This window comes from Nylanderia fulva, unplaced genomic scaffold (genome assembly GCF_048542155.1).
Source record: "Nylanderia fulva isolate GAGA-0341 unplaced genomic scaffold, ASM4854215v1 Scaffold22, whole genome shotgun sequence".
Taxonomy (NCBI): Eukaryota; Metazoa; Arthropoda; class Insecta; order Hymenoptera; family Formicidae; genus Nylanderia; species Nylanderia fulva.
Window position 1 is genome coordinate 523,832 of NW_028190285.1, and position 13,829 is coordinate 537,660.

Genomic DNA, 13,829 nt, shown 5'->3' on the forward strand with positions numbered 1-13,829 from the left:
GCTCAGTTTATTTATGACCGACCGGTATTTTACCCAAGTTTATAATAAGCAGGAAATTATCATTATTTCTAATTAGAACACGATATCAGAATTGCAAAGAAAAATTAAGATTCTTTGAGTGTAAATATGTATAATCTATTAAAATATTGGCAAACGCCAATTTTATAAACATTTTATGTATAAATCGTTCTATTGTTTTTTTTTTTTTTTTTTTAATATCTCTACAATCTGAGTACAGAGTTCTCTGATTGGTTGGAAAACAATTATTGTTTTTATAGGTTTTATTAAAAGTCACATATTGCAACATGACATATGTGAAAAATGTTGCGTTAAATCAAAGATAAATTGAACAAATTAAAGCTATAACATTTACACAAAAATATTTTCTTTAACAAGGATATATAAAATTATGCAATTTTTTGCATAACATAGGTCTATATTGATGTCAGATAGTGTAAATCTATAAAAGACGCACATTGCTTTTAGATTCAATAATTCTTTGATTAATATTTTATATAGTTGATAAATTTGTAAATAAGGAAAGAAATGTAAATTATTACGAATATTATTTTGTAGAGATATTTTACATTTCGAACATCATAAATAATTGATCTCATAGTATTTGCAATATTCGTCTCTCTCAACGTGTACACTTTTAAATATCTGTTAATTACATCACAAGCCACGTCAAGAGTTCCGTATATTTAACAGATGTCACGGGTCCTTGTAACCGCTTGCTATAGAGAAGTAATCACGGGGAAGTTTAATTGGGACTTGGTTCGTAATAAGTTTTCGAAGTATTCGTCGGAATACATGGAAGCCTTCGTGCTTCAAAGTCCCCTCCGATTGCGCGGCCGCTTTTTGAATTCACAATCGATAATTCGGAGCAGCGCAATATCCGTCCTAGAGGCGACCGGGTAATTTGCTCGGTCGTCTCGCAATTCCATTTACACGACGGCTTAACCTAAGGTTAATTTGATAGTAACATTAATCGTCGCGCTAACAACGATCAAGCCAATTAAAGCAGAATTTTAGCAAATCGCGACGTGCAAATAGATAAGGTAGTCTTTATTTAAATGGAATTGTGTTAACAAAATTTTGATTTATCAAGCATCGAGGTAATATTACAAAATGGAGAGAATTAGGTGAATGAGAGAGAAAGAATAGGTTTTAATAAAAATATCGGTTAAGAAAATTATGATTTTAAAATAAACTTCTTAAAAAACATCATTGCAGTCGGGTCATTACTTTTACGAGAAGATATTGAGCGATATTTATTACTGTTATTATGCCGCAAGGATAATGAACTAACGCAAGGCCTAGTATTATATAGGATTAAATTGGTCGGAAGAGCGTGAAGAAAGCATTTTTTACGCTATCAGCGCCTTTTTTTCTCGCTTTTTCTTTCATGTTTCTGTCTAATTACTTTGCTTACGTTCGACGAATAAGAGACTCCTTGGTCACGTGTCCTGGCTGTCGCTCGAATTGTTCCGCCGTAAAGATTCCTCTGTGCATCTCTGTGCACGCTTAACAATCGGAGAAACGTGCATCAGCTCGCGCAATCTTAACGCTCACTTTTGCACATAATAGAGAAACGACTCATTGCCTCCATCAGTTGCAGTGCACTATTATTTCGTTAAGATTACACGTTCACCGTAGCGTGAAGAAAGAACATAGAAGTAGAGTATTATCGATTATTAACGATCGGCAATTTCACATTACAAAATCTTCAACTCACAAATAAAACTCACAATTATTTAAATAATTATTAATAAAAAATTATTAATTACGGAAAATATAATTGACTTTAAAGATAAATGTAGAAAAAAGCAGTTCTCAGAGTAAAGATTCTTCACGAGGTTAACATCGATAATTAAAATTAGAATTGACGATCGAAACGTGAAAGTAAGAGCTTGTCAATCTTTTTCACTCCGCAAATTGACCGACTTCTTTCCGCGAGATGGGATTCGAGTGTTGCTCGCTTCCGCGGTTTATCGAGATGTCACCCAGGTCAAAGGATATCGATAGACTGACACTGGTGTGTCGCGTGTAGCCGCCATCGGCACGGCATACTTTTAACAACAATACTACGTGACGCACGAGCGAAACAGAAGAATCGTGCGCTCGGCTGATGTAACGACGTCGGGAGCAACCGTGACGGGCGCGGCCTTCCGGATGCGACCGGATGTTGAACGAAGCCCATTACGACGAGCGGTAATCCTCTGCACGGAATCGCGCCAGTCGCGCAGAGTTCCTCGAATCCGACGATAAATCGCAACAGAAGACGAAATTGTTCGGTAATCGATTAGATAACAATGATACAACAATCATTTATGTTATTTTTAAAAGTGCTCTTTGAAAATAATTAGCAGACTTAATTCGAAATTAATATAAATAAGAATCAGATAATATATGTATATAGTTATACAATAATGATATGCATAAAATGTTTTTTTATTTAACAAATTAAAAGAAGCTGAAAAATTTATTTGTCTCTCTGGCTCCGTTTCTGACACACCTGATTGCTCTTACTTTGTTTTGCAAAAAATTTTTCCCTACTTTCCATTTAATTTGCGTTTTATGCGTGGGATGCTTTATCATTTTGACAATTTTATCAAATAACATATGCGAAAAATATCGCAACGCGCCCACCATCCGCCCATTGGGTTAGATGCCTCGAAAATTCGATTGGATTTCATCCAATGCGTGTTACGCACAGAAATTCGTGGACAAACAAGGATATGAAAAGCAAATTTAAAGTTTTAATTAGAAATATACAAAATAATCGGGGAAAAAAATAACGCATCGCAGAATATTGCGAATATAACAGCGCTTTCGATCAGATGATAGTTTCCATGGATTATCATTTTTCATTCATTCATTCATTCATTCATTATTAATGCGCTCGTATACGTTTATGTGGACGTCGCGCTGACAACGCATACCACATCGCGAAACTTTATGACAATAGATCGAACGGACTCGAACAGTCGGCAGGAAGCGCTCTCCTCGTCTGATTTGTGAATGGGTGTGTGTGTACGTGTGCGTGCAACCGTGTGTGTATTTTGCTCTCTGTCGTATATATCGCTCGCAAGTAACGAAGCGGATCGCTCGGTAGCTCCGTATCTCTGACGCGTGTACAAAATATCGCAGAGAGACTCGCCACACCTTCTTACATTTATTGTATTTGTGGAGGCACTTTTCAATTTATTAATTTCGAGCAATTTCATAAAAAAAATCTTATATTTCGCAGATTTTTATCTCGAAATATTATCTGAATATATTTAAAAAAAAGGATTTTTGTAGACCGGATAAAGAGATAGCGAAATAAAAAGAAGCACAATAACGATCGATTCGATTGCTCGCGCACGCAGGGTTCTCTCGATATCGGTTGAATAAGATGATCGAAATATCGAGTGTCGCTTCCGATGAGAGATCCCTTTCAAAAAGTGCACCACAATAACGGTAACGATAATCATCGAGCGAACGAACGGACGAAGCGACCGCGTCTTATTTTGCATTCACGGCGTATTATGCAATAAAGGCGTGCGCGCTCAATAGTTGCACAAGCCATCGAGAGTGAATCGCGAACATTATATAGCGAACCGCGATATGTATCGTGAGAACGTAACGTCACACGAATTTATCGCGTGATCAAAGCTCGCGCGTTAGGAACAGCTGCGAGAAAATTATACGAAAAATGATACGTGTATCGATATTCGAGTTTTGTCGCGTGATTATAGTCAGACTCGATTTAGTCAGACGAATCAAGTTCAGGTTAGTTGAATTTTTATAATTGGTTATATTAATTTAGAGACATCTCGCGACGTGCAGTCGCGATTGGATTCAACAGAAGTAACAGCTTGCAATCGATATACTTGATCGGTATATATATATATATATATATATATATATATATATATATATATATATATATATATTGTATACGTGCGCGGATAAAATCGGCTGAAATGAAATTTGCGCAACGTATATGTATGTTATATTTTTATTGTATACACATAGCTGAATTAACAAGGCGAAATTCCGCGAAATTCTTGATTCGAGACCAGCATTCGGCGAGTTAATTCACTTTTCATCCAACACCATCCACTGCATGTTCTATTTTCGGGGCGGGCAGAGCCTATATAAAAAAATCGTTAGGTCCAGATCGGCTATCGGATCGAATTCTCGTCGCGAATCGCGGGGCAAGCTCGGACTTCAATTGAAGTAATTAAAATCCGGGTACGCGCGCGCGGGAATCAGGAAAGTTGGCTATTGTCAGTCGGGAGCGTGCGCCTTGTTAAATTTCTCGGTCGAACGGGATCCTTCGTCCCAAGTGGAGCGAAACGGATGGCCAATGGCCAATGATGACTCTAAACTCCCCCTTCGTTTTTTTTTCTCTCTCTCTCGCTCTCTCTTGTCCCCTCGTTCAGTTGTCTGTCGGTACGTTTCCGATTCCCTTTCTGCCTCCTTTTTCAGAGAAGCCCCTCTTTCCCTCGTTTTTCCTTCTTCTCGTAAAGTTCGTGACTCACCGACAGATTTCTCGAAAAGGGGTAGAAAAAAAAGACAATGAGGGTTGTATCTTCCAAGTTCGAAATTTTTCAGCAGCATCCTTGTTAGTATCGGCGATTGGACAGTTACAATTATTATTGTTATGATTATTATATCGAAAAATGTCCTAATCTGTTGATTTACTGTTTTTTATACAAAAAACGTGCTAAAATAATATAACTTCATTTATATATTACATAATCATATTAGCACTTTTTGAATAATAAATTTCATATTCTATTATTTAATTATCTCTTCTAGATTTTTGCATCATTATTACTTAACGATTTTGAATTTTCATAATCACTAATATGCAATAAAGATTAACAATGTCGGATCGCACTTGCTTGAATTTTGTTTTTAATTCCGATTGAGAAAATAAATTGATAAAATATTTAAAAAATGAAGTATGTGAGAAATAGGTTAAGAGCATCCAAATATTTAACGAAACGCGCAACGAAAAACGAAACAATGCTTTATGTTTTTATACGCCGGCATATAGGAAAAAAGTTAGGCAAATATTAAAGGCAAACATACAAAGGGAGAGAAAGAGGAAAAGAGAGAAAGAGAGAGAGAGAGAGAGAAACCGGATTTGAAGTGACAAATTTATCCCAGTCTGCGTATCTCTCTGCTGAATCTGGACCCTTTTTTTTATTCTCGCCTCATATTGCCTCGACCCGTATTATCGAAGCGAGACCGGCGATTTAAACCATTACTACGATGTTTCGTTGTACTATAATGACTCTTTCGTCGACGTGATATAATTTTGAATGACACTATTCCGCGCGCTAGAGAAACGAGAGAAAAATTATGGCAGAAAAATATACGCGTTGCACAACGAGGAGGATATATTGCGCAAACGAGGCGAGTCTCTCTGCTTTTTTTTCCTCGCCACCGCCGTTACCAGCGGGTCTAAGGCACCGTTTTCTGTCGTAAGCAGACACTGTCAGGACATCCGGCGTCTGTGATACGTTTCCAATATTTCATCGCGGCTCGTTTACGTTTATTTCGCTAGACAACTCGTCGATGCGAAATCGTCGGCTTTAAGTTTCATCCATCTGCTTTTTGTTTCGCGTTGTCATTTTATTATCTTTTTTTTTTCGAAAAATTATTTATTATTTTGACACACATTGTATATTATTTATATTCACAATGATATTCGTTCCATAAAATTGAAATTGATATGTTTTAAATGGATCAAGGAGAATGCTCTTTTCATCTCATCGAGAAAATAAACATATATATGCTTTGCGGATTATTTATCTTATATATATTGATAACAGATTGCTATATATTATTGATGAATGGATGTCATTATTATCATTAATATTATAATTATTATTACGCGCCCGTGTTTAATGAAGTTCGATGCAATGAAACTTGAGTGATCGATAATTAGTGCAGCGAAATGCGAAGCATTAGTGCGCTGCGTTGCCAATGAATTAATTCCTGCCGTGAAATCAGACTTTTAATCCAATCTACACGCGAAATCAGGAATGATGGTCCTGTAACAAACGTTCGCGCCTTTCAACGATCCATATATTTTGATTCGAGAATTACGAGTGAAATCCGAGGGAAAGCAGAAAAAAGCGCGCGACTTGATTTCTATTTGCGTTGCGTCTCGCCCGGCGAAGCCGAAACGCGACGATCATTAGCAGAAAATTAGGTTCCGTAATTGAACGTTTGTCGAAATTTCGCCGGGAATTGTTCGCGATTGAAGCGTCCACGGCGGCTACGGAGGTTAACCGTTCGCCGCATACAGGAAATGGGCGTTCTGCGTCGTGTCATCATGTGGTCGTATCGGTTACACGAATGTATTTGGCGCCAATACACAGGCGTGGTGACAGAATCAACTTGAAGTTGTCGAGCGAGGATTTCTTTTCTCGCGCCGATCCTCCTCGATCATCGATTACGCCATTAAGCGATTCTGTTGGGCGCCGCGAACTTTCAAACTATCGATTTGTTCGACGTCTATTTCCGGTTGCATATGAGTGTTGTTGTGTTTCGCGAGATCGGTGCTTATCGCCCTCAATAGTATATCCGGTAACGAAATCTGAAATATAACGATGAAATTAAAAAAAAAAAAAAAGGATAAAGAATCCATCCCTTAGAGCGTATAATTGAGTAAAGCGAACTTACATTCGAATGTTCGCCGAACCATTTCGCGAAAGCTTTGACGCTCTCCAGATGCGTTATGCCCTCCCAGACCACATCCATCGTCTCTAGATCCGGCATCACGTTTTCGCAGCGCAGCCATCTCTCTCTCACCCGATTTCCGGGCGGTACAAATTGAAGCTTCCAGGGTATCGCGGTGCCAAACGCCATTGTTTTGGCCGGCTTACTCTCAGCTTTAGCATCTCTAATCAGGTGCTTCCTGGTCATGGCAAGCTCGCCTGCATCAGGACATTGTCTCGCTGCGGCGACTCCGTTGGGTACCATTGGCATTTCCTTTATCGACATCTGTCTCAAACAGAGATGCGCAATTAATATAATGAAATACCGAGAGATTTTATTTCCTTATCATTTCACGAGATAACGAAAGCTTTTTGCTAATAATTATTCTGACTTATTTTCAAACATCTAAATAATACGAAAAACGATGCTGCATGCTAAGTGAGCGCGATGAGTTCTAAATACGTTATTGAAATATATAAAATTCAGAATTTATGAAATCTATAGTCGATATTTTTCCGCGGAAGAACAATCACTTTTTTCGCGAGAGACTCATCGCGTTTTATTTGCGAAACGTAAACGCAATTGTAGGTCAACCTCCCAAATATCGCGCTAAAGTTATAATTCAAATCTTGCATATATGTGTAATGTATTGTGCATTTCGCGGCGGAAAGTGCGTGTACGTATCGTTATATCATGCATTGCAATACGATGTTACAGCCGGACTATTTCGCGAGAACTGCGAAATTACGTAGCAATTCGCGTCCGTTCCGCACTTTGTTTCTATCCTACCTCCATCGTTCTACTGGCCTCGGCCGTAAAGTCAATTTCAAACATATCTCCGAGGACTTCCTCGTCGATGACTTTGTTGGTGCCACCTAAATTGCGCAGCCACTCGCAAAAGTCGCGGCATATCCTGTCCGTCATATTTTTGGCTTTCATTTCGAGAGTGGCCTCGGGATCGTAACCTTTGAGGTCGTCCGCCGTCAAAGGACGCCAGGTGACAACCTGCGAAATTAGAAGAATTCGCGAAATACGAACAATGATTTCAGAGCGCGCGAAGGTAATCGTACAATTATATTGTCTCTCTCGTTCTCGTACCTTGCGCAGCGGTTTTTTCAAAAAGAGAGCATAAGGATTTAATCGGGCCTGATCTATTTGATCTGCATCTCGTTTCGTTGAATCTTTGGTCGTCGGAGGATGCACCTGCGAGCGTATAAAAACTTACTTTGAATTCACTTTCAAAAAAGCAGCCTGACAAAATTCTCAGAATTAAATATAATATATTTTTAACTTTATCTTTAATCCGTTTTTATTTCACACGAAAAATATATATGATGTAATAAAAATATAAAATTTTCTGTTAATTTTAATTGGGGATATTATTTTAATAGAGATTTAATTTGAACGAGAAATGCGTAATTAGATCGAGATGTAATATAATATTCAACATTTTTTAAGTCATATAACATTTTTATTAATGAGAAATCGATTTTAAATTCGTTATAAAATGTACCACTAAAATAATTGTATAGAACATCTTGACGTACGTACCACCAAGTCGAAGGGAATCACACCTTCCGCTTCTTCTTCCTCTTCTTCTTCCTGTTCTTCTTCTTCTTCTTCTTTTTCTCCACCTTCTATTTTATAATGCACCTCGGTCTTCACTTTTCTCTTTGGATACCAAATCGGCATGCCCATTAATGGCGCGACGAGATTATAGGAATCGAGTGGCAGGACACGTCTTAGCAAATGGTAATTGCAGGCGGGAGGCTGTTGCGTGGAGAAAATTAGGTCAGACGGGAACTTGTCGGGGCTCGAATAACGTTTCGAGTCCGCCAACAGCTTTGTTAATCTCGCGGTTAATTTAGCGCGCCTCATTAACGCTACTGCGCCGGCGTGCTCGTGTTGTTTTATCAATCGCGACGCGAATTCGCTCGCCAGATCCTCCAACATCCTCGCGAGCGACGCGTCTTTTTTTCGACTCGCTTTCTCGAGAAATTGCGAAATTTCGGCGACCGTCGACAGCGGCAATTCCGCCCGTTTTCCCGAGTCGGAGAAGGCCGATTCTTCCGCGGAATCTATCTCCGCCGAAGAGATTACTTCTCCTCGCCCATCTTCCGCCTCGCCTCGAGAAATCTCGAACGTACCTCTCGCAGAATCCTTCGATAAATCCTCGATGCTTGCGCAACTGTATCCTCTCTTTAGTTCGTCCTTTCGCGCAGATTTTACGATCGACGGTATCACCAGCTGCTGCTCTGACTTAACTTTCAAGAGGGTTCTCGGACTCTTTTTTAAAAGCATATCCTTTTCCTCACCGAGTCTTCTTTCAGGCTTTTCGTCGGTCTGTTTCGACCGCAATTTTTCCGTCGATGTTTTCGAGGCCGCAGGTTTCGCGTCGTCATACTCGTCGTCAGATTTCTCTTTCGTTATCACCGTACTCTCCATGAAAGCGATTCGCGATTCCATGGTAGTCGGTTTTCTGTGTCTCAAGGCTCGTAGAGGTTCCATATTCGGCACGAAAATTGTAGGCAAGTGACAGGGCGCCATATTTTTGTATCGCGACGGATCGTCGTCCAACGCCAACGGAGACGACGTCTCGTCGTCCGAGGTGTGCGAGGACGAAATTTTCGACGGTTCTGACGATACTGACATTGAAATGGAAATGGCCTTCAAGCTCTTTGGACTCTTGGACAGCAAACTTTCGGCGGGTTTTGCTGTTTTAGCCTTAGATTGATTCGATTCGACCTTTGTCGACATCGAGGTGTCTTCTTGTTCCATCGGGTGCGACGAGGATGTCGATTTGTCCGACGCAGTCTCAATTTTGTCCAAATATCTCGGAATTTTTTTTCTTTGGGACATCTTTCGTAATTCCTCGCAAAATTCCGGAAGTTCGTCGGAACTGGACTCGCTGTCGTCTCTCGCTTCAATTTCCGTCAGCGATGTCGTTCGCGAGGAGGCAGCTTTGTCGACTTCGTCCGTCTCCCGCAGGGATTTATGCATGCAGGATAAGCATCTATCGCGGTTCCTGCGTTGAAAGCACGACACCTTTGGTATAGCACTTAAAACGTTCGCCGACCGACTTTCCCTGATTTCGTATCTGCCGAATTTTGTGCTGAAGCCGGACCTCGCCAAGGATTTCGCGGGTATCATCGAGAACCTAGCGGAGCTCGATCCGAAGAGCTTATACCGTATGCCTTCCTTCCCGATATTCGGAGCCCAGGTTTTTCTCAATCTCCTCTGCATTTCGCGAAAGAAAGGAGACTCCGGGCTGCGAGTTCCGGATTCGGGACTTTCGCTCTCGACCGCGTCTGACTTGTCGTCTGTATCTATTATCGATCTATCGGTGGAAGAAGCGCGCGATCTCTTCGACGTCTCCTCCCACAATTCGGGCTTGAAATTTAAATTTTTGTCCAACGTCAAATGCTTGAGAGCTTTGTACGCGCATTGTTTTGAATAATTTAACAATTCCCGTGTTTTATTATCGATTGTTCTCGTAGGTTGCATTTGAATATTAGATATTGCGTCTTGTCATTTTGATTCATCGATCAATTTCTCCCAAGTTTTAGGAATGTTTAAATGTTTCTGTAATTCTGGACATTTTGTTCTCAGTTTATCCGGTGATATTTTAATTCCGCTTTGAGATTTTGGGCACAATGATGCAATTTTTGCCTCCTTTGTAGTCTTTGTCTCTTTTCTTAATTTTTTGGTAAGAGAAAATTCTAAATCTGATATAAAAAAATCAGACTTAAGCTTACGTTGTTTATCCAGTATATCATCTTCTTTAAATTCGATCTTTCCAATTTCACTTGCAGTTAAATCAATAACATCATCCGAATAATTCTCCAATTTCTTTCCTGGCGAAGTAAATTCTTTAATCTTTTTGGCAGTAGTTATTTTGCTTTTAACTTTATCATATTTCTTAGAAAGATTCTGCAACGGCAATTTAATCAATTTCTGTTCCGGTGATATGCTAGCTCTCGGATCGTCTGTCAAATATTTCTCGATATCATCGTCGAAAATTTTCATAGCAAGTTCATGTTTGTGAAAGGGACACGTTTTTCTTGAATAAATTTTTCCGTCCCCCGATCCGTCATATGGCATAATAGAATTTTCGGAGAGAACATTTAGAAACTCTAATTCTTTGTATGAATCTACTTTTTGTATCGTGCGTTTATTTTTAATAGTAATGTGTCGTTCCTTCGCACTTGTCTTAGCAACTGCATCACTTTTGTATATCTTTTTTAATGGCGTGGGAGGAGAAATTTTAACTATCGGTTCTATAGTAGGAATATTCTCATCGTCTTTTTTTGAAGAAATATCTGGCGCTTTAAAGAATTTCGAATCTACGAGAAGTACGTTCTCATCGAAGCCTTGGGAAGTGCAAGGAGTCTTAAAATCTATGATTTCGCAAAGACCTGTGTCAGAATCATGCGAATTAGGAATAATAGGAAGATAGGGCAATTTTGAAAATGAATCGCTTACTCTAATCAATCTTTTTTCTTCATCGTCGCAAAACTTTTTCCAATACGCTTTCGCCTTAGGAATAGGATAATCCCATCTGTAACAAGGTTATGTATTATATTTGATACAAAAGATTATGTAATATTTTCCCCAATATATAATAATAATTTAACAAAGCATATAATGCTTATAGATTTCATTATTAATTATCTTACCGAACTTTTCTGTCAAATATTAATGCAATAAATTATTAAGTGACGTGATTAATGATTAAGTTTATTTAATGCTTGAAAGTTATATTTATAGCAAAAACATATCAGTTTTTATACTCATTTTGTGTGTGTTATTCTGTATTTACTTTCATATATATTTAATTAACATACTTTGTTTCATCGGCAACACGTAGTTTATGCATTGTGTAGTCATGTCTAGACTGCTTTGAACTTCTTGATGGATGAGACATTCTGTAGAATTTTATGGTATTTTTCTCGCCTCTGTGTAATAGATCGATGAGGTTATTTACACTAACAAAATTTTTATATTTAATTAAACCGCACTTTCTGGTGGCATTCTGTGATTGTCGATATGGGCTACTGAAGGTATCCAATTTTATTATCGATCAAACAAATTAGGAGAAATACAATAAAGCATTGTAGATATTATTTCAATAACGAGCTTCTCGATACTAGGAAGAGATGGTGGTACTTCCTCCTGAAGCTTGTATTGATCGAATGTTGGTTGTCGAGTTCTATGTTCTCGACTGACGTTCAACGCGTTCCTCTGGTTCGTTATAGCATCGCTCTTTTCAAAGGTGACTAAAATTGTATCTCTTGTGGATAATACCGAAAGATAAATTGTTATCTTGTTAAGATTCACACATTTCCTAGAATGTCCAAAGTTTATCCCAAAAGATGTCTGTACCATTTAAATATTTTACATTAAAACCTACGTATAAATTTTAATAAATAATACAAAATATATAATTTTATTTTTATTATTTTCTGTGAAGCAAAAAAAAAAGAATAGGATTTGCATTAAATTTCCATTAGTGATATGTACCATCTTCACATTATTTATATTTTGAAAGATATAAATAAGTTAAATGAAAAGTATAAAATAATTATTTTTTGTGGTTTTTTGTAGAAAAAAATACATTTTGAAATCTATAAATATTTTAACTGTAAAAGAGCGAGACATCCTTTCAGGACGAGCACTGTATATAATTATGTAACTTTAGTATCAACTGCCAACCAATAAGCTGCAGCATAAATTACGACAGCCGAAGGAACTTGGAAACTTCCAACGAGCACGCATATGTATCTATTTTGCAATAAATAGAATGCATTGCACTATAAGTTACATATATAATTACGTATACAATTACGCGACGAGGAGTTTATACTAACATTCGCGTTGTGGTATGTCTAAATCTAACGACGGGACAAGAAGTTGCCGTCTTACTTCCTTTATCTCAACTGACGCCAAATTCCATTTTGGTCGAATGACTTGATGCACCTTGTATATTCGACAAAAAGAGAATTTGTTTAAAATAATGATTTGTCACGTATTCTAAATAAAAATTGCTTATTTATTTAGAATAAAAAAATTGATCGTAAAATTCATATAAATAAAACAATATGCTTTAAAAATTTTATCTTTTGCAATATTGTGTTCTATTTTTTTTTTTTTTTAGAATTTTTGCATAGCATAAAAATGAAAGTTATATGCATTATATTTTATATAAATTTAAATGGGATTGAAATTCGTTTTCAAGAGCATTCTATCGTTACAGTATTACAATATTATAATTTTTATTTTGATATATTGGTGTATAATATTATTAAAATATTATCAATCACATTTCCGCGTAAAATTAACGAAACCTTATAAAATTTTATTCCATTTGCGAAATATATGTGTTACACATAGATGGGAACATTTGTGAATTGCAGCGTCGTTGAGAGTAATAGAAATATTTTCGCGGAGTCTGCTAAAACGCGGATTATATTCAGCATCGCCGGCGATTAAACGCGAATCCACTAGATCGGTCGTTCAGTAGTCTGTCGACGATCTCTCAGCGCGTCAGGATCGATGTTTCGAGTCCTCGCTCGCTGAAATCCCGGAGTCTTTGATTCGCGAGAGTATATTGGAGTAGCTGGAATGAGTAATTCGCGGTTCGGCGGAGTTTGACAGTTTGCTAAAAAGCTCTCTGCGTAAGCAAAAGGTGCTTGACAGTCAGGAGAATGCGTGTAGCATATTCTGCGCTGCTCGTGTAGCCGCGTACAACGACGCTCATCGCATGGCACGATCGAACAACTCTGCAGAGAGATATTTTTCGTAATATTAAAATAATCGCAAGCATAGAGACCATATTTTTTCAAGCGTAACATCCTACTCGTTCTCTCTTCACATTCCTTCTTTTTTCTCTTTCTTTCTCACTTTTTTACACTCTTAATTTTTTAATTCTTCTACTGCGATAATATTAAAAAACACTTATCTATAACAATAAATTGAAGGTAACTTAGCCATTATCATAATTAAATTTAATGCAATCACGGAATACAACATAATATTTACGAATATACATATATTTTGCTTCACAAAACAATCCATTTGATTTTGACCGTATAATATATAAAGTA

General features: G+C 37.8%; 2 protein-coding genes across 2 annotated transcripts in view; one reads left to right on the top strand and one right to left on the bottom strand.

Moving 5' to 3' along the window:
- Positions 1-13,829, top strand: part of Scgdelta (sarcoglycan delta) — a 299,973-nt gene that overhangs the window by 57,307 nt on the left and 228,837 nt on the right.
- On the bottom strand, positions 6,444-10,230 carry LOC114932726 (uncharacterized). The gene is made up of 5 exons (XM_029305070.1): positions 8,278-10,230; positions 7,825-7,929; positions 7,516-7,731; positions 6,691-7,011; positions 6,444-6,604 (listed from the first exon to the last, which is right to left on the bottom strand). The coding sequence occupies exons 1-5, from the start codon at positions 10,228-10,230 to the stop codon at positions 6,461-6,463; spliced, it is 2,739 nt and encodes a 912-aa protein (XP_029160903.1). The 3' UTR covers positions 6,444-6,460.

What these genes read in the sequence shown, in the direction of transcription:
- LOC114932726 (XM_029305070.1), bottom strand. Translation starts at nt 10,230, where the DNA reads ATGCAACCTACGAGAACAATCGATAATAAAACACGGGAATTGTTAAAT. An exon ending in TGAAAAAACCGCTGCGCAAG is followed by an intron (nt 7,732 to 7,824) that starts GTACGAGAACGA and finishes CTAATTTCGCAG; the next exon opens with GTTGTCACCTGGCGTCCTTT. An exon ending in AGGCCAGTAGAACGATGGAG is followed by an intron (nt 7,012 to 7,515) that starts GTAGGATAGAAA and finishes TGTTTGAGACAG; the next exon opens with ATGTCGATAAAGGAAATGCC.